General features: G+C 32.6%; 1 protein-coding gene across 12 annotated transcripts in view; it reads right to left on the bottom strand.

Annotated features, from left to right (window-relative positions):
• The window catches only part of CLIP-190 (Cytoplasmic linker protein 190), a 46,007-nt gene that overhangs the window by 27,336 nt on the left and 4,653 nt on the right, over positions 1 to 14,018 (bottom strand). For 3 of the 12 annotated variants that reach the window (XM_013325025.1, XM_013325027.1, XM_013325031.1), the window contains exon 1: positions 1,638 to 1,844. The exons of the other annotated variants lie outside the window; for them this stretch is intronic. In XM_013325025.1, the coding sequence (XP_013180479.1) occupies positions 1,638 to 1,668 (31 nt within the window). In that variant the 5' untranslated portion in view covers positions 1,669 to 1,844. Of the gene's footprint in view, positions 1 to 1,637; positions 1,845 to 14,018 lie in introns of those variants that run through there. 12 annotated transcript variants of the gene reach the window in all.

Raw genomic sequence — 14,018 nt, 5'->3', positions numbered from 1 at the left:
TTAACATATTTTTTTTCAAACTTATTTACTTTTTTCGCGAAAAAAACAACATAAAAAATATCCAATGACGTTAATAAACGTCAATACTTTTTATAAAGTAACAATATAACAAATAATCTAGCATTGCCGGTGATTCTAAAGCGTGGGGTTTCCCTTATAGAGTTTCTAAGTCCATATTTATGATCATAATTTATAATCCATACGTAGACAAATGGCCGGTGCAATATTGTCATTTATATTAGACTATTCTAGATAAGTATTATGTAAGTACGAGACAGTGTACACATAATTTATGATCTCATGCGGCGCGAGTCACGATATGGAGCAAATGAATCTGAATCTACACTGTCAGTTTCACACGAGGGCACAACTGTAAGCTAGAGCAGAATACTGCAATACTCGTATAATTTACACGCACTGAAACAGCACTGTTTTATACCAGCATGCTCGTTCAATCAACAGCAGTACTGCAATAGCAAATACTCAGCTTCACTATTCCGATCTTGTGTGAAACTAGCGTAACTGCACTATGTAGCCTTGTTTTACTATAGGTTAAGTGAATGTTGACTACTGTCACGATTGAATTGCAATGGTCGAGGCACAAATAAATTGCTATAGCATAACTACTAAAGAAGGATCTTCTTCGTGAAATATCAACACGTTTCATCAATATTAAAATAACTAATTAATTAAAAACTAAGCAATTATTCACTGTACAAAATTGGAGTGATACGCTTTTCTAGAATTCTCGCAGTTATAACCCACGGTGTATTTTCGTTACATTTTCTCATACTTTAATAAAGCTTATCGTGAACACTTTATAAAAGAAACACGTGTAATAGAATAACTACAGGCTTATAATAATGTAAGATGATTACATGATTTAACCATAGAGTTAAAGAGTTAGTTTCTTTTTCTAATTGGATCAAAAAAAATACTGCAGTATACTACGTAGTTAATGTGACGCACACAATGTTCCTTTAGGCCGCGATGTACTTATAGTTGTCGGATTGCTTGCTTGTGATAGCTTGTAGTAAATCGTACGCGAATTGAATTAAATCAGACATACATTCACATTGTTACAAACAGAAAACATACTATTATTTTCTTCCTTGCGTCCCGAAAAAATAAATACCAATGCATAATCTTATGGACAAAAGTATCTTATTTAATTCGGCAAGTAAATGTCGCAGGCATTTTTGGGATTGATATCCGTAATTGGCTACTTTAATTTTGTGTCCAAGAATTGAACCATCCAGTTGTCAGTAAATGCGTTAATGACATACTTAAAGAGACACTCTTTTCGAAAAAAAATGTATAATGCAGCACTTTGACTTACTTACGTAGCAAAGTAATGTACGATTATCAATATTTTTGGTATAAATAATTATGGAAAAACACTTGACTTTAGCTACCTGAACGATGGTTTTGTTTTTCCTGTAAACTTGAGGTTTTTTATAAACAAAGATTAATATGCAAAATTCATATAACAATATGGCACTTGAATTTAATTATAAATAAAAAAGCTAGCAGGTATAATATACTTCAATATATTGGTAAATAAAATTCAATTCACGAATTGTTAAGTAATACTTAAGTAAGAGACAGCGAAGTGGAAAACGTGAGATAACACTTACCGGAAAAGCTAATTTTCGTTTCGACCGGCATTTTGTTTTCACAGCTTTTTAAATTAAAATTAAGACAAAAGCTTTTTCTTTCTTTGAATACAAGGCTTTAGTGATTTAAAACCTGTAGAAGATAATACTGGCCGGTATGTTATTTCTAGACAGATCAATACGCGTGTCTCGCTCGCTGGCTCAATGTGCACTGACGAGTCGAGCTTGCCTAATGCCTACGCCCCGCGCCCGCCCTTACGCATCTCTACGCCTGTGTTTTTGTTTTGCCCCAGCTAAAGGGGGCGGATTTCAGTATACAGAAACACCAACCACGCATAGTCGCAGAATCAAAATTAACATAATCAGAAAAATAAGACTATTTAAATTCCAAGGATCGTTTGAGGAATATAAAACATTTCGCGACACGTTGACGGATCACATTTAATTTGGTTTGGTAAATCTGAGACGGATATGCGTCAAACATTTGAATTTCAAAGAAAAGTTTAACATCAAAGATATATATTCTAAAAAGTACGCGATATTTTAATACGTACATGTATCAAGGTCATATTAAAAGTACATTGGACATCGAGACGAAAAGATTGCTATATTAATCATAACATATGACCTACTATATTATCAGGCGTACTAATAATAAACGACTGATAAGACTTGGACTCAAGATATCAACGCATTCCAGTAAATTTCGCTAATGACTGATAGCCATTGAATAGCTTACGTAGAACATGTCATGATAGTTAAAGTTGTGTGGTCCGACCTAATTATTAGGCTTTTATAATTTCCAGTTATTAATTACTTATTATCAATGTAAATAAACTAAATACCTAGAGTTTTCATTGTTAAGTTTTTTTTAATAAGGTAAAGGGTCAAACTTGCATCGGAAACTTAAGACTTTTGTTGCTATCTCAGCTAAAATCTAACTCACGTATCGACAAAACCTTAAACTCTTATACTTAAGCTACTTGCTTAGTTATGCCTTTACATTTTTAATAGTAGAAAACTAGACGAGCTGCTTGCAATATAATCGATTTAGGAACTCGATTGGGGACAAGAGTATACACAGTGCGATATAAATATAAAATGGCGAGTTCTAGGATTGCGCGCTCTTAGAAATGCTGTAGATAGGATGTGGAATTTAACCAACGATACCAAGTAGAAATTCTGAAGTTGGAAGGATTCCAAAAAGTTATACGGAAGAAATTTAAGTCTGAACGGCTCGATACGGTTTTCCATATTACATTTATCTAAGCTTCAGACCAAATAAAATAAATGTATTACAAAAGGTCCTAGAGTTTGTAATCAATAGCTGTAAAATAAATGGACTCAACAACTAGTTGTGTTCTATATAATAGGAATGGAGATATCATTTTAAGCCGAATATTTACCATTCGTCTTTCTGCTTAAAAGTTAAGCTTCCATACTCTTATCCATAATTCGTAGGCGAAACGACGTTTAACAGATAGGGTAATATCGTGCTTCTCAACTGACATATCGCGTTTCTTAGTAACAATTTCGTCACGGATCTAGTTTTACCTAAAAATGGATATTCAAGTTGTGTTGCGTATGTGTTGCAATGTAAACGGCTAGTGAGTCTTTGGCACGCGATTTCTAACGGGTCAAAGAAAGCGAGCGGTGGATAGGTCAAGCATTCCAGCTGATTCGCATTACCGCATCCGTTTCTAATAATGTTACTTTTATTACACCATGTCTTCGATGTAATCTTAGCTTGTAGATTATGTTTCTCGAGTAAACTCTTCATTAGAAACTCTTTTGTTGATTTGAGCTTAAATACACGTACAAAAGACATACACGTTAGGTTTTGTCTATTAGTTAAGCTTGCCAAGTCACCGTTATGCCGCCTAATATGTATAGCTTGCATTATTTAAGATTTCAAACTTAAATGAACTACTACGCGGCAAACTTGAAAGCGTTCCAATTAAGTTGATCTGCAATTCTAATGCAAAGTGGTGGTTTACCAATTAGACAGATATCTTTAATCAATAAATATTAGATCTCATTTAAGTTATCTTAAATTTGAATGCCAAAAACAAATTATACATGCGAAGGACTAGCTTTAAGATACTAAATGTTAATCTTACGACTTTGCAGGGAATAAATAATATGCAATAACTACATTTTTTTAAATATACACGACATGGAAATACCGTTTATTAATAGTATCTGGCAGTTAATAATTCAATAAGCTTAAGTAAGTCAGTTGCCTAATACTACGCCGTAGATACGAGAGACAGATGGGTGCATTAGCAATGATTAATCGCGACCAGTTCTTATGCAACCATAGCCAATGATAAAGCTTTTATTATAACCACCGTAACTAATAGTATTCTTCCAACATCTGCATCGAAGCGATGGTGGGTTCAAATCGATATTTACTTTTACTCTGTGTTTCCACTGGTGAGACGCTCGTAAAAATATATTGCTATCTTAGTGATTAATAAGGAAATAAGAGGGATGGCAATAAAATGTATGTATGACCAGTAAAAGCCCTTGGTTACACTCGCTACAAAAACCAATAAATTTTTCCTCTAATAGGGTTAGGTTAGGTTAGACATAGAAATATGTCGAACATGAAATTAAGTTGACTAGTTAGCTAGACTAGACTAATATATCACCAGCGTTATTAGTATAACGTTAACAAAAAAATTTTTCATGCGTTTGTCGGACAGAATTTTAATTAATGTACAACGGTCTGATGAGTACTGATTTAAAAATGTTTTATCTGTTTGCATTTATAATTCGGCCTTTCCACAAGGTTACGAAATTTTGACACTATTTTAAACGACATTGATATAAACCAATCACGCATTAGGATATGAACGTAAAATCCTCAATTGATGCGGTCAATGACAATTTAAATGAGACAATTAGATGCATTTAACTATTAATAAATGTATACACTCGGACAATTGTAGGTCGAATATAAATTCAAAAGATTTTTTTTTATCATAAGGTGGCAAACGAGCGAACGGCCACCTGAAATCGCTGATATAGCGAAGTGACCGTTGCCCATAGACATACGCAATTGCATATCCGTTGCCTACCTTTAATCGACGGAGGAGAGGATGCACAGAAATAAAATATATTCCCTTTCCATGCATCCTCTCATCCGGAAAGTGCACTTCCCATCCTTTTACTTATAAGAAAAAAGGTGCCAAGGGAAAGAGAACTAACTGTTGTTGTTGTGTTACAATTTCTATTAACCTTCTTTAAATAGTTCTTTCATATTTAAAACATTAAGTTACTCCTTATTAATAACTTAAGCGACTAATAGCGAACATTTTTATAAAAAAATCGAAGAGGTAGTACTCAATACAAAATTCCGTGTTCCCAAATTGAAATACAGATTATTCAATTGTCTACAACAATGGTACGTATTAATAACAAAAGTTATGTAAAGAAAAACATTTCAAGTGTGTAATTAAAATGAGAAAAGCAGTGTTAAGAAGCGTGTCGTGCATACAAATTTCTTACATCAATGAATCACGAGTTTCTCTCAGACTTATTATCCGAGCGAAACCTAATAAAAATTTAACACGACCGTAAAGCGACAGACAAGCAAGCGACGTGATGCATAGCTGAAAGTTTTCTCAGTATTCAACATTGTTTTTAAGCTCGATTTGTTTGAGATGCGTGAGAGATTATTACATTTTTTTGCAAATTTATTTAACGATAAGCGACTTTACAAACATAGTTAATGGCATAATTATGTGTAAAGTATGAAAAACAACAGGCTTGTGATGTAATAAGAAAAAACTTGTTAATCTAGTGAATTAAAAAGATAAACAGAGTATTTTGCTATGTTATTTTGAAAGATGTAAGTAAAGGGCATCACAATCGGACCCTTTACTGGCATTAAGTTTTAGTTATATTGAGTACTGCCTGTCGCCCGCGACTTCGTCTGCGCGGATTAAAAAAACCTAAGCCTATGTGTTCTTCCAGATTATATCAGTGTCAAATTTCATAAAGATCTGTTGAGTCGTTCCGGATATACCTTAAACAAACATCCATCCATCTAAACATTATTATTTATGATATTAGTAAGATAGTAAGAAGTAAGATGGATATTTAATTCACTGGAACATAAATAATAAGATAAGATTGAAATCAAGTAATCTTTTCCTCGATAGTTAATTAAGCAAGTTGTCCTTTTCATATTATTTTTGTGCTTATCTTCCTACGCAAATTCTTTCCAAGGAACTATACTGCGGAGCAGGAAAATAGCTAATTTGACATTACATTAAAATTTCTCTACATTTAAGGAAAATCCTTGAAATTCAAAAAAACACAAGGCGATGCTATAAAATTTACTATGTGACTTTGACGATTTCCGAGGCATATCAATTTTCATTTAGGATGTAACAACGTATTTCCTTTTTAAATAAAATTATCTGTTCCTTTATTTAGTATATTTCATATTTTTATACCTGAATAAATGTGACATAAATCCATAAACGCAAGGAACTTTATTAAAAGTAAAATTATATTTTTATACGCACATACTCTACTGTATATTAATTTTTTTACAGGTGATTTCCACAAATTTAACCGTCTTAAATTTTACAAAAGACTATTATATCCGGCTCGAAGGACCATGAAAAACTTTTTTCTTGGTGTAAAACGTTTATTCTTATTGTGTACTCAATCAAAATAAAATAAAAATCACGCGGATTATATGACATTTTTAATTAGACAGTTGACAGTAGCAAAAACATATACAAAAAATTTATTAAACTCATTGCATAGTTATTCTTTCTAAGTTTTTAAATAACTCTAACATATATGGCTGGAATAATAGAGGTTGTAATTACATATTACATAATCTAATATAGTAGTGTTGATAATCGGTAATTAATAAATGTAAATAACGGAGCAGTGACCGACTGGAATTCAAACGGCCCTTGAGTCATACAACGGATTTGCAACGGAAGGCAACAACTACGTGCTCTTTGACCGAATACCTTATACCGAGTAAGGAACCGCTTCGCAATACATTTGGTAATACGGTCCTGTTACTCTACTGAGAAATACGAAAGTGTCAGAATACCGTGGGATTATAATATTAAACAACCTCTTTTGAAATATAATTAAAATGTTTCCTTTAAATTTACTTTTCCTCGAGTAATAATTTCTGACAAAAAAACATTAAGATACATAAACTTATTGGTAATTCGAACACTAATAACAATGTAACTTCAACTATATGTGGGCCGCTAACAAATTCCAATTTAATCAGTAGTTTTAGAAATTTCATTAAATAAATTGTTTTAAATCTATTTCTACAAGTGCGTTTCTATTACATTGTATAAGATTGTATGAGGTCAATACCACTGCGACTTATATTACAGACCAAAGTCGAACGTCTCAAAGAGATGTGATCAAACGAAACGCCGCGCAGGATATTGTATTTCAAATCTTGATCGGTACGTAGTCATGAGTATGCACAACACTTATAGTACTTTCACACTAGGGTAGAACAGTGAAGCAGAGCAATAGACAGTGCAGTACAGCTATTGTTTGAACGCACGTGTACTGTACAATAATACTCTTTTGTTTAAGCAGTGTCAAGTGTCTATGGCTGTGTACTGTACTCATGTCAAAATAGGATTACTGTGAGGTTAACATTTTTCTCGTCTAGTCGCTAATATGTAATATTTCGTATATTCGCAAACGATACCGATTGAAATTGTTAAAAAAATAACACGGTTTTAAAGACAATGTGTGAATAATGAATTGAATTTCTCCAATTTAAACATGTTCCGGTTTTATAAGAAAATTGATAATTAATAGGCAAGTCACGCTTATTATTTTAGCTGATTAACCATAGAGTGAAAGTAAGAATTAAAGTCAAATACAAAAAGTTCAATCGTTACTCAACAATTAAGTATTTATGTACATTAGGCTTTGTTGAAATATACTGGAGAAACTTTCACTTAAAAAAGGAAATGTTAAGTCAGGAATGTGTTCTATTGTTTCAAAGGAGTAGGGGAAAACAATGAATTGTATACTTGTCACGGGGAGTGTACTTTGAAGTGCTTTGAAAGGGAACTTTTGTGTGCACTCATGTGTGTAGAGAGAGTGAGCACGATGCCTAAGTAAGTAAGCAAGCTTATAGCTAGACTTTTACGGGTTTCACCATTTATACACGTTTATGTATATATCTATGATACACTAGCAGTCGCCTGCGACTTCGTCCACGCGTTATAAAAACTTAATAAATAGCCTATGTGCTCTTCCAGTCTATGTTGTACATCTATGTCAAATTCCATCAAGATCTGTTGTGCCGTTCCTGACATACCTTCTAACATCCATCTATCTAAACATTTGAATTTAACAAGATGGTTATTTTAACCTCAATATAAGTTATAATAAGATAAGAAAATATACGTTTTTAGAAAAAAACTACATTTAATGAAGTCAACCTTGAAAGTTAATTAAAAATTAATTGCATACTATTATAATTTTCTGCTTACTTCTAACAATGCAATTGTTACATCACGTAATTGTTCCAAAGCAAAAAGGTCCTTCGGTAATGTCAACAAGCTGTGCTCAAAATTAAGATATCGAGTTACCGTGTGACTGAGAATCGAATGTTTGTTTTGGCTGTTGCTTGCCCAAGTATGACCGGTGACGGACACGGAAAGTCACGTACTTCGAGTATATATACTTTTTTTAACGTAATACAATGGCAAATAATTCAACAGATCTTAGGAGCCTGCTACATACATACTTACAATTAGAAAATAAGTTGTAATATTATTTAACGTCGAATAAAAACATAGTTCCACTAATGTTCAAGGTGAGGTGACTTTTAGTTGTTTACTGGTCGATATTCGATATTACACGGATGTGAACACACCTACGTTTTCGCCCCGGACCGGAACATTTTCCCGGAACACCCACAATGCTCTTAAATTACTAAGGGATTGAACCAGGCAAAATGGTTTTAAGAAATCACCACCGGGTATCAAAAAACCTTACCTGAAGTGTTAAATATAGCCGAAGACGTTTATTTCCTACCCATTTCTGTAAGATCACTTGACGCTTACAATGATATGAATTATGTGCAATACAATATTTATTGGTAATGTTTACATTACAGGTCATAAATATACAGGTTGCGATATTAAATCCTAAGTGGGAAGCAAATTTAATTCTTCGACTATAAACATAAAACTTTACATACGCATACGCGACACTGTATCACAGCGTCCTCTCAGCGTAACGAGCTCTAATCTATATTGTGATTATGAATAGCTTACGTATGTATGTAATCATCCCGCATCTGTAGAATCTAGACCTCGCCCAAATTACGTAACAAAAGATTAAATAGGCCAGACGGCGCGCTGGGAATAAAATCCATTACGTACAATATAACAAACGAAATTAAATTACTTATAGCAACGTTTTTGCGACAGTCCAAAATTTATTACATACTTCTATTTATGAAATAAAATAAAAAATTCCATCCATATACTTTAACACACTTAACATGCATCTGTTCAAAAAATGTCTTCATCCCTCTTGATCTCTTTGAAAAAGCAAAGACAACAATCTGTTTTGTGTACATGAGTTTCGGCAGTGAAAACGCATGGTTTAAAGCTTTAAGTATTGTAACCTGCACCGTAAGCCAAGTTATAGTAAATAAAGAATATTCTAAATTAAAAGTATGATATCACGAGTCCGGTATTAATATTGCTATAGCGGCCTTCGAATATAAAGACACAACTTCGTTATCGAGCGCTTCGTTGAATTTTATTACACTCTTATTCATAAGAAACCATTATAACTATTTATTTACAAGAGTTTCTTATAAAATCAAATTATGTCACGCTTCAAAATAAAACTTGGATGGAGAATAAGACATAGTAAACATATTGCAATTATTTTCTTGGTAAACATGTAATTGGCATGTTAAAAGTATATCAGATTTTGTCACTAGAATCTACCAGGTTTGTCGTTAATCTAGTCTTTGTAATAGATTCTAAGTGGGACAAGAATAATAAAATAAGTAAAGGTTTAATATAAAATTGTTGTTTGAAAGAGAATGTTGTACCCATTTCAGAGAGCTTGAACAGTTTATATGTGCTATTAGTCCTTCTATCAAAATATGATTCGAGATTTTAAAATAAATTTGGCTCTTTACTAGTCTACGTTCAAGGTAACGCGTAAAGTCGTAATATTTAAACATTACCAAGAACTTTTGGTTGTTTAAAATGTAATTCTTACTTTATATTCTAAGCATAAAAAGGTTAGTATATAAACAAAATATAGCATTCAGTGTAGTGCAGTAGGTATATAGGTGTCATGTTACTGCAGTATGTATGGAGAGATGCGCCAGGAAGCGGGCGACGCGCCGAGAGATAGCAATGTCTGCCAACTTTATTGCCTTTTGTGCTAAATAGAAATCGACGTGAATGCTTTGAGTCCGCCGTCGAACGAACATTTTATAAAACGTTAAGATGCACGTATCCTACTTTCCACAAGACTAAAAGGTGTTTTACATTTAAAAAGGTTTCTTTACAAATGCAGTCTGTACCTAATATGGGACCACGTAAAATAAAAAATAAATTCGAATTGTCTATTTCTTGTTATTCACGAGTAGGATGTTAATATCGCTTATAAACAAATTAATGTCCGTCATGATATCCCTGACCTTTTCCCTTATCGAGGGTCGGCACAATATGCACTATTTTACATCCATACTTTCTTCGATTTTCCTCTATCCTTGAAGTAAATACATTCTCATTATCTTGGTTATAAATAACGTTATATTAATATTGTAAATATCGATATTTCCAATAACGTTTGTCGTGATTTAAGATTTAATAATAACAAAAAGCCCACTTCATTACACACGCATATCAAAATAAGAAATTACGCTAAAATACCACGGAATCACAATAGGTGATATTTAAAATAATTTTACATATTTAAAAACCAACAAACGAACTATTAAAACAAATAATACTACCATAGAGATACAGAAGAAATAGACATTCAATTTTGATACCCTGTAGTATTTTAATAAAAAAAACGTAATTCAAGGAACGATATTTTATATAAACGTCTCTTGGAGATAAATTAGGCTGGTAGAATTCAATCACGTCGCCATATTATTGAATCGTGTCTGACCGTCTCGCGCCGATGCTTGCCATTTATTCTGTTGAAAATGGCTATTAAATTAAAAGGCATGTCTATTACAGATTTTAATTCTATACTTGCAGAGAATAATAGTATATAAAATGGTCTTAGATGCAATTTCATAAATTATTTCAACTTTATGACCGAATTACCGTTGATTTCTGAGACTAAAATCTCTGTATAAAACATATCGTCATCTCTGTCACTATCTTTGACAAAACGTAGATAACAATATGTTTTAATGAGGATTTTGGTCTCAGAAACCCATGGTAACACAACAAGTTGTGGTTTCCCGCTCTTTCCTTAGGTGTCTCTTTGAAAAATTATTCTTATAAGGTCGAAATACATCAACAAAACGGATAAGTCACTGGACGATTCTTTTTGGACAAAACCTTGTTTGTTAGTTTACAAAACAAATTGGTACTTTTGACATAATAAGTTGTAAAATATTTAATATAAGAGCCGCAAACATACAATTTTATCATATCATAGTGCGTTCACTTAAAGTACTTTCAATTTCAAAAATATTTTTTTGCGTTACATAAGGACATATGTAATATAGCAGTAAAAGTCCTTTTACTGCAATTCCTGACAACATGTCTTCTACACATAACGTAAAAAGTGAACAAAGTGTGTATGTTGGTGTAAAAGGTGTACAAAGTGTGTATGTTAGTGTAAAAAATATATGTAATAATGTTTCGGTAAGTTGTTTGAAGGATAAAGTAGTAAAACTCAAATATAAATTCCATACACCTTTTGTCGTGGTTTTCCGTATCTTAGTAACTTTATTTCAATGAACAGAAATATTAACTATAAAAACGGTGTCATTGTTTATCAGTGACCTTGTCAGATACCTAATAGATTCATCTTTATGAACACTATGTCATAGATAACTGCGTCTTACATATATTACTCTATTATTCATAACTTTATACTTATGTAACATCCATACAACGTATCTTCGTAATAATAGACTTTATTTACGACAATAAGTACATATTTTAAATTAGTTTAAAAAATAGGCAGTCAATATTTTCACTGCTTCTTTACTAACAAGCGTTTAGACTGCGTAAGTCAAAAAGGCTAATAATCAGGGGTTCAGACATACGCTGTTAACGTGGACTACACATAATTTATTATTAAATATAAGAAAAATTATCAAGAATAAATAATCTAAATGGCGGTGCAAATCATATTTTAATCAATTTCGTGGATTTGCTAAACATAGAAGCCAAACAGAGGTCACGTAATGTTGTTTTATAACATTGGTAAAATAGATAAATGACATACTTTCGCAGTTTAAAATAATCAATGCGGCCCTGTATTTGATCCCTCCTGTCCCACTTGTATCTCGAATAGCGAACTGTCAATCGCTTTGTGGATCCAACAGCAATTCGCTTCGGTTGTTCTCGCGACGTCACTTTCCAAACCTGTCCTTTGTTACATGTATCCATTATTTAACGTGACGGTACAATCTTGATTGCATATAACTCAGTACCTTGATTCTTAAAGTCGTAAATGTCATCGCTTGTAATGTGCTATTTGGTTACAGTATTTGAAAGTCTGCTTTACCATACGATTATGAGTGTAAAAGATATTTCGTTAACAGGCGAATAAAAGTAGGTAATAATTAAACAATGTCTGACATAGAGGTAAATACAATTAACTGAAATTAATGAAAGCTAAATTTACTCAATAGCCACTTAATGAAGCTATATTTTTCGCTGTTTAAAATGAATCCATTCCTAACCTAATTATTTAACTGGAGAGAAAAGTTCGTAATAACTTTTCTCTCCAGTTAAATAATTTACTGTGGTGTCTAGATGTTACTTCTACAGATTATCATATTGTACCCCGTGAAATCTTTATCACTACGTACATACTCGTAAGTACTTGTAATTTTTTGAGCTGTAGATTGTAAAAATATCTTGCGTTATCGTAATATTTTTTTATCTTTGCGTCCCGAAATGTTAATATATGTTTTCTTATATGATCCGTTATATACGAGTAATCTTCAATCAATGAATAACAGAAGAAAACATTTAAACGACGCTATACAATGTATTGTATGCTTACAGCCGAGTACAACAAATTGTTCTTGTACTCGGCTGTGTAAAGCGAAGAAACCAGACATAAAAATTAAAGAGATAATTTTTTTTAATCTAAAACTATTTTTGGTACATCAAACAAGTTACTTTAATGGAAAGATTTTATTTTAAAAATTATTAGGCTTGAAATTACAATACTTAAATTCGTTTTCCACCTTTTCATCTGAACTAATTGAAGTTTATTCAATCCATTGGAGTGGTGTAATACAAGGCTGTACCTAATGGGGCGCGCAGATTTTAGCTTGAAGAAGCCCTTGTTAGGCCGATTGTATTATGTGATCTACAACTTACCTGCTAGTGCTTAGTTTACATGTTGCAAATAAAAAAATTAATAAGGAACAAAAATGTTGCATATGATCTCTAAATATTAAGAATTCAAGCTGTCACCAGCGACTCCGTACGCGCGGAATTAAAAACACACTTAATAAGTAGCCTGTGTTCTTCCAGACTATGTTATAGTACATCTATGCAAAATTTCAGCGAGATACATGCTGCCGTTCCGGAGATACCTTCAAACAAACATCCATCCATCCATATATAAACATTTGCATTTTTATGGTTCCGTACCTCATAGGAAAAAAACGGAACCCTTATAGGATCACTTTGTTAATATTAATATTAAGTATGATGAATATGTTACCCTATAATATACTATATCGCACTAGTTAGTATCTCCACATGATCTCCTTTAACCCATTTAACGACTTTATAATGCCGTAAATTATAAAACTTATTGTCAGCACAAATCAGATCTTTAAATACCAATATCTGACAGATCCCATAACTGTAAACTAGATTGATGTTTAGGTAGTTTTTGTTGAAACTTCGGATCATTGTCCACCGTAACGAAATAACGGTAAAAAAGACACATAAAAAGCTAGTGGTTGGTTCACGCTTTCAAGTCATGTTACATTTTCGACCTTATTAACATATCGAATAGCGAATGCTTTGTTTTATGGAGATACTAGATGTCGCCTGCGACTCCGTCCGCGCGGAATTATAAATAAATTAATATGTACCCCATGTGTTCTTCCAGACTATGTTCTACATCTATATAAAATTTAAGAGAGATCCGTTAAGCCGTTCCGGTGATAGTTACCAACAGACATCT

The sequence above is a fragment of the Papilio xuthus genome, unplaced genomic scaffold, assembly GCF_000836235.2.
Source record: "Papilio xuthus unplaced genomic scaffold, Pxut_1.1 DF824888.1, whole genome shotgun sequence".
In the NCBI taxonomy this organism is placed as follows: domain Eukaryota; kingdom Metazoa; phylum Arthropoda; class Insecta; order Lepidoptera; family Papilionidae; genus Papilio; species Papilio xuthus.
This window is presented reverse-complemented; position numbering and strand designations above follow the sequence as displayed.